The 7,553-nt window shown below is 38.5% G+C and overlaps 1 protein-coding gene across 1 annotated transcript in view; it reads left to right on the top strand.

Moving 5' to 3' along the window:
• The window catches only part of FGF23 (fibroblast growth factor 23), a 4,568-nt gene extending 1,317 nt beyond the window's left edge, over positions 1-3,251 (top strand). The window contains 2 exon segments of the mRNA XM_040342021.1: positions 765-868; positions 2,152-3,251. Of these exon segments, the coding sequence (XP_040197955.1) occupies positions 765-868; positions 2,152-2,586 (539 nt within the window). The 3' untranslated portion in view covers positions 2,587-3,251.
• The last annotated feature ends 4,302 nt before the right edge of the window (positions 3,252-7,553 follow it).

The following is a 7,553-nucleotide window of genomic DNA, read 5'->3' as shown; positions in this document are numbered from 1 at the left end:
CTGTCCTATTGAATTAGGGTTGTAGAGAATAATCAAGAATTAATTTATGTTGATTTAGCTCATTGAAACTATATTTGTTTTAATCATTTTAAAAGTGCAAAGGAAATATATTTATTTTAAGTTTCTCTGCCCATCATTGGGTATTAAAAATGAACACAGGCCTACCAGACTAAATAAAAAATGTACTCCAAATTAATCCCATTGTGCCCAAAGGGAGGTTTTGCATGTTGCAGAGTGTATATAGTAAATCTCTGGAATACTGTGTTTATGTGAATTGACATATTTCTCTGACAGCTGTAAATCCCATGGTCAGTTATGGACACTTATAGTAAGAAGGAGAATATAAATAATAAATACACAAAAAATTAAGGACATTGGATACATAGTTTAAAATCCTGTGCAAGAATATATGATAATATACAATATTGTTTTCAAAGTTTAATGTCTCTGCCCTGTTTTAAAAAAATATATAATTAAAAGAAAAAGTCAATGAGGTTGATTTTTAAAGTTAGTTGCTTATCTAATCATCTTTGTAGGGAAACAAAAAATTAACTAAAAGACCTGAAAAATGTAAAGGAAATTTTGAACAATAATTTTAAAGAACGTGAGGCTCAGAACATGGCAGTTTAAAAATCGACAATTTAAAAAAAAAATGTTTGTTAATATTAGAAAGCATGACTACAAAAAATATTTTAAAAAATACTTTAAATTGTACCAGAAAATACGATTTTCTTTCTTTCATCATGACTTCTTTTCTCCTAAAGGTGCATTAATGATTAAATCCGAATCTGCTGGTAAAGTTGTCATCACTGGTGTCAAAAGTGGCCGATACCTATGTATGGACAGTTACGGAAATGCTTTTGGATCAGTAAGTATTAAAGCAGTAGTTATATACTATAAAATGGACAATGCGTCAATGCTAACCATATAGACACAATGATTTTTTTTATTGTCTTTTATTTTATGGCAGTAAATATTATAAGCCTTGTTACAGCACCATGGACAGTTGCTGTAATTATAGAAACAATGTAGTTGGTAGGTAACTTCAGTACCGCAAAAAGAAGTCCAGCCAACACAACCTTCATGGCATCTATCGTAACTTGGTGACAGGAATATTATTCATTAAAACCCTCAATCAGCTCTGGACCAGGTTCTAGCAGTTTAGTGTATAAACATTTATAGGGTACATTCTAATATTCTTGTGCAAAAAAGTTTAGAAATGTAACCATTTAGATTGCCTGGTCTCATGCATTTTCTTATCAACCATACTGCTTGATTAATGATTAAAAATAATTAGACTTTCTTTACTTGCAACAGGAAAGTTTACATACATTTTTCTACACACATATCAACAATTCCCACATCTCTTACCATCTGAATCCAAAAAAAGACAGCACATGACCAACATGGCCTAGAGCACAAAGAAGGGCAGAATATGAGGGTCATCTTTTCCCCATCCCCTTCTCCTGTCAAGCTTAAATGCATTAGCTACAGCAGTGGTTCTCAACCCTGTCCTCAAGTACCCCCCAACAGACCATGTTTTGGGATTTTCTCTTCGATAAAATAGCTGTCCAAAATACCAAGCCATTGACAAGAGTCAATGGCTTTTTAAATAAGAGTTTAAATAAGAATTTAAAGCACTGTGCAAGATAAAGGAAAACCTACAAAAACATGTCCTGTTGGGGGTACTTGAAGACAGGGTTGAGAACACTGAGCTACAGGAATGTAAATATTAAATACAAGCTGAGCACTTAATTATATAAGGAGCCAAATACCAGCATGTAGGTATGTTCTGACAGCTAAATACATTGTCCAATCAGCAAGCTGGAGATGTGTCAGAGTGCTGCAGCAGGTGTAATGAAGGTCCCAGACCTGGTTATGCTTTGCAATAGGGGTGGGTGGATTGCAAACCAGCCACCCAGTATTATAAAATATTTTGGAAGGTAAACAGCCACATATTTGTATTTCAGGTCATCCTTATCTGTTTGCCTGTGGTTCCAGCCCTTTATAAATGCCGATTTTATAGAGATAATCATTATCTGAATTTCTAATATGAATTAATATTACTTTGTAGAAAGCTTAACATAATAAAAATACTTATCCTGAAAATCTAAACCTGATGTTATTAATTGATTGTATATTGTTTCCCAGCACTACTTTAGCTACGACGACTGCGTATTCAAGCATGAAAACTTTGGAGAATCGTCATGAGTCTACCATTCCCCAAAACACAAATATCTGCTGAGCCTCAAAAAGCCAAAACAGTTTTTCCGCCCAGGAATGGACTTGCCACCTTATTCTCAATTTTTATCCATGGAGAACACGATTCCTATTACCCGATTTATTACTCCCGAGCCTGTCCGACATACCAGAAGCGCTGAGCTATATCCAGACCCCTGGAGTATTGGTCGAGAAAAGAAGACAACCCTGAATTTTCCAACACCAAAGAATGAACAAGACGTCAGGGTGAATTTCAATCAAGAACCAGTAAGACATAATCAACATGAGAAGGTTGACCCTGATGACCCAATAGGTGTCATCAACACTAGGAAGGGCCACCCACGTCAGCCTTACAGAAAAAGATAATACCTTTTCCAGCACAAGACCTTCAACCTGTTTCTGAATAGACAAGGACTTGAAGTAAATATGTTACATGTTATACTTTGTAGACTGAATATGTCATTAGAGTGCATAAAAGTAGCAACTGTTATCCTATTAAGTCGTTCTCCGTTTTGTCAATTTAAACAGCTCTGAAGTGTCTTCATCCTCCGACACTGGGCTTTGCACAGGCAGACAGAAGTGTCAGAGATTGAAGATAACTTCTGAGCTCCAGTAAATGCTACATTCATGCATTCTAGAGGCATATTGAGTATGCAAAGTGTAACCTGTTGTCAGGGTCACTTTAGTCAATACCTGCATTAGGTACTATAGTTTAGGAAAAAGTAAAGGGACTAGGTCTGATTGAAGAAGCCATTCTCTGACTCAAATTTCACAAACTAGACTTATAGACTTAGCTTCACTGCCACAAATCTAGCCTCCTTTAAACAAGCCAGGGAATGGCTATCTTCGTTAGAGTCTAATTGCAGTTTGGCTTAGTGCCAGAGACCAATATATATATATATATATATATATTACTCAAGGTGTGACACCTCTGCTGTGTCTTTCACTTCCTTTAGAGACTCACATCCGGTGTGGTACTCCAGTTTCCACCAGATGTGTAACAAAAAATTGGAGATCCAATCTCATTTTTTGTTTTAAAAGAATTTTACTTTAATCTTCATGCATATACAAGACTGCACAGTTTTGGACAGGAACTCTGTCCTTCATCAACTTGCAACTTGATGAAGGATAGAGTTCCTGTCCGAAACTTTGCAACCTTGTATATGCATGAAGATTGAAGTAAAATTCTTTTGAACAGAAACTGTGATTGGATCTCCAATTTTTATATATATATATATATTCATTGGATGGTAAAATTATCAAAGCGCTTTGTTACTTTCTGTGCCTTGTAGGAAATATAGGGAAAAAAAGGGAAAAAAGTAGAATGCAATGCAACATGCCAGGCTAGGAAGTAAACATTTTACATTTTATCCATAAGGCACACTAAAAAATTTAAATTATTTTCAAATAATAAAATAAGACCTATACTTGTGAAAGCAAAGATATATTAACAAATTTGCTTTAAATCGAACCTGTCCTTTTACAATGCAAGGCATCAACAGGCTCAATAAAACATGGCCACATCAGCAGCACATAATCAACTTCTCTTTGCTCAAGGCCTGCTATGCTTTGCCAATATGAGAAAGGAAAAATATCCAGTAATTCTGGGTATAGAAGCATGTGACTGGCATTGGTTAGCTGACTAGCCACCAGAAGAAACCCAGCTTATTTTAGCTTTCAAAGCTAAAGGGTAAATATTCAAAATCTCAGCTACTACGTACTAACTTTGTGCAGCAGAACTGTTGGTCCACCTTTGCTTTCATTTCTTAGTATGGCTCCACTTTAAAAGAAACAAGTAGTGAGGAAAAAATATATATAGGCTACCATTGCTGAACTTTCCGGAAAGTGGCAGTTGCCTCGGCAGTCATGCTGACTCTGGCTTCGGTACTTTCTGAGCCATTGACCCAAAAGTATGCAGATCAAGAAATCTGACTTTGAAATGGCTTTACTTTCTGCATGTTTGTTTTGGGCCAGTCACCCAAAAAGTATTATTCAGAGGTAATTTAAAATGGCAACCTCCATGTTTCTCTACCAACAGGCTTACTTTAAGGTGTATGCATAGATAAAACTTTTTTTTCTTATTATGGATAGTGTGGTAAAGGATTAGAAACTGTTACATTTGTATTGGTGTCTGCGTTTCTGCAAGGTAGTTTTACTTTCTCTGTCACCAAGACAGAAAGCGTTTAGAAAACCAAACTCTAGAGTTGTCTGTGGGACAAGAGTTAGGAGTAAATCTTCCAACTGGGATACCTGTCCAGTGACGACTCTCTAAGTGGGGAACCCATATACTGTAGAGATTTTTTTTTCACTTGCCATTACGTGTCCAGGACAGGAAGTGAAGAAAAATCACACCAAAGAAACACAGACAGGATTTTACCCTTCTCCTATTAAATTCTAAAGTAAAGGAAAAAATGTTGGGCTATACATATACTGAACAACGTTTTGGCAGAGATCTGGTATCACAAAACGGTCTAGATACATTATATTTTATTCACAATTTGATACATGTACAGTGCAAAACCAACACAGACTGGTTTTGCTACTTACACCAAATAAATAACATACAGAGAATCTGAAATAGTAAAATCCATTGTTTAATGGAAGCAAAATGGTAGAAAAATATTTGGGTGGTGCTTTTGGCTCTGCCTGAGCCACTCAAAGGATCTTATGCATACAATTTCTGAAAGGAATAAAAGTATTTAAAAAAACGCAACCAATTAGATCCTTCTTTTCACTTACAACATAAAAGAAACACAGTCTGATTGGTCACTGTAGGTGAAAAGAACGACTCTCTTTAGACATCTTTATGCCAGAGTCCAAAAAATGGATCCAAATTGTTAGAAGTCAGCCCCTACTCTTGGCTGGTGGGGGGGTTTATTTCACTTTGGAACGTTGCACTAGTTTAAAATAAAGGACCACTGGGTCCTTTGTCGCTAACTCAAATTGTGTATTTATTTAATATTTATCTGTGAGTTTAGGAATGTATTACGGGATGAATGATTATGTCAGGTGAAGATGAAAATCTAAACTGTATATACATTTGTATTTAATCAAAAATGTTCAAAATGTATTTCCAAAGTTAGGGTTTTGGTGAAATTGATTTCAGAGGTGGAACTTTGGTGTTGTCCATTATACTTAGATTTATCAATGGGTTCATAGAACTTAGGGAATTATTACCCAAATAGCAACTTAATGTCTTTAGGGCTCGTTCACACCATTGTGCATGCAATAATGCCATGGTTGCTTCAGAGGGGAATGCCACTTGGGGTTGCCATTTTTATATCAACTGTTGTTGGTTGATGGACACTGGTGGCTCAGGCCACACAGTTTCACTGGTTAATGGACACTGGTGTCCCAAGGTGTACAGCATCATCAGTAGCTAAGGTGCAGGTTAGTTATTGGTTGTTATTATGCACCAAAACAACCAATGAGGCTGAGTGGCCCAGGGGTGAACATGCACAGGTATGGATACCCAGTCTAAGGCCGGGTTCACACCTAATGCCGATGCGGCTCACAGCAGGGGTCCTGTGTGTCCTGGTTCACCATTTCAGGTACGATTTTAACCCAATTTTTTGGGCTAAATTCGGACTTGAAACAGGCCAAAAGACGCACAGGGCTCCTGCGCAAATTCGGAGATATGTGAACTGGCTCCATAGAGAGCTGATCACAATCTCCTGCTATTGCGAATTGAATATGGGGATCCCGCATCCAATTTGCAATAGTGTGAGCCCAGCCTCAGTGCTGCCCATTAGGCCAATTGAGGAGGCACTCATGGAGGCACAGGCCTAAAAATTACTTGCATCAACGCCCCTGTTTTTATAGCATGTTACCAGAACAGAGGGTAATGCACTGTATATAAGCACTGCAGTTCCTTGGCATTAATTCCTAATTGCATGCCAGTGCACAGTAAAAGTGAACGTACCTATCACTATGCACAGACACAAATGTGCACACAAGTGTGTTTCATTGCCAAAAATAATGCAGATCCAATTTTCCACGTGTTGAGATGTGTTCACAGCATGTTCAAAAAAAGGGTCCATTCACACTAGCAATGTTGGGCCTCAATAGGCCGCACTGCCCAATGCATTCTCAAATCATGAAATAGGAAATTCACCTTATGATCTATTGCTTTCTTTCATATCAACACATGTGTGTGCTAAAAAAAATGGAGTGTTGAATTTTTGCACAGTGTGTTCTGGCTTAACATAATTCATAGCAATGTGCTGCAGTGCATAACATTAATATAGACTTAAAAAAAAAAAAACAGTGCAGTGTGTTTTAACAACACAGTGCAGTGCACAAAAAAACGCATCGCAATGTGTGCGTTATGAGCATGATAACATGCACAGTGGGGTGTAATTGGGTCTTAATGGGCTGCCTTAATGTAGCATGCTTCAATGCATGCCAACATTTGTCTTAATGTGCATGCATCATGGTGTTAATAAGCCTGCACTGTCTGACTATCGCCAGGTAATGTTAGCTGCGGTTTTACAATCTCGCTAAGATTATCATGGATTGAATCTGAAAGATTGTCAGGACACCTCTGGCTTTTCTATTCTCTATTTCACAAATATCCACCAATGTACAATGTACAGGACCAAAGTTTAACTAAAAGCTTTATCTTTTGTGTTTGCCTTTTGAAACAGGCGCCGGTGGTCTCCTGAGAAGTTCTTACATTCTTCACTTGCCTCTTTTGTGATTGGCTTTCTTAGCTGTCTATCAGGTGGGACAGCCAATCATTAAACAGTAACACAACTGTAAAAATGTGGTTGTCTTAGGCCGGGTACTAACAAGCAAACATGTACGATGAAACCGGTCCGTCGGACCGTTTTCACCGTACATGTCTGCCAGAGGGCTTCTGTACGATGGCTGTACTAACCATCGTACAGAAGTCCGCGCGTAAACAATACGCGGGGCGTGTCCGCATCGTCGCCGCAACGATGACGCGGCGACGTGGGCGGGCCTGCCATTTAAAGGCTTCCACGCATGCGTCGAAGTCATTCGACACATGCGAGGGATGGCGGGCGCTCGGACATGTACGGTAGGTCTGTACTGACGACCGTACATGTCCGAGTGGGCAGGATTCCAGCGGACGGTTTTAAAACACGTCCAGGAATATTTGTCTGCTGGGAAAAGGCCCGGCGGGCAAATGTTTGCTGGAATTCGGCCCGCTCGCGCCTACACACGACCGAACATGTATGCTGAAACTGGTCCGCGGACCAGTTTCAGCATACATGTTTGGTCGTGTGTACGGGGCCTGAGACTTGCATCCTTGCACCTTTTTCAAGAGGCAACATGGCTGAAAGCTACAAATATGTTTAAAAGCAACATTC

This window comes from Rana temporaria, chromosome 3 (assembly GCF_905171775.1).
Source record: "Rana temporaria chromosome 3, aRanTem1.1, whole genome shotgun sequence".
NCBI classification, from domain to species: domain Eukaryota; kingdom Metazoa; phylum Chordata; class Amphibia; order Anura; family Ranidae; genus Rana; species Rana temporaria.
The sequence above is the reverse complement of the archived record's forward strand: the minus strand, read 5'-3'. Positions and strand labels throughout refer to the sequence as shown.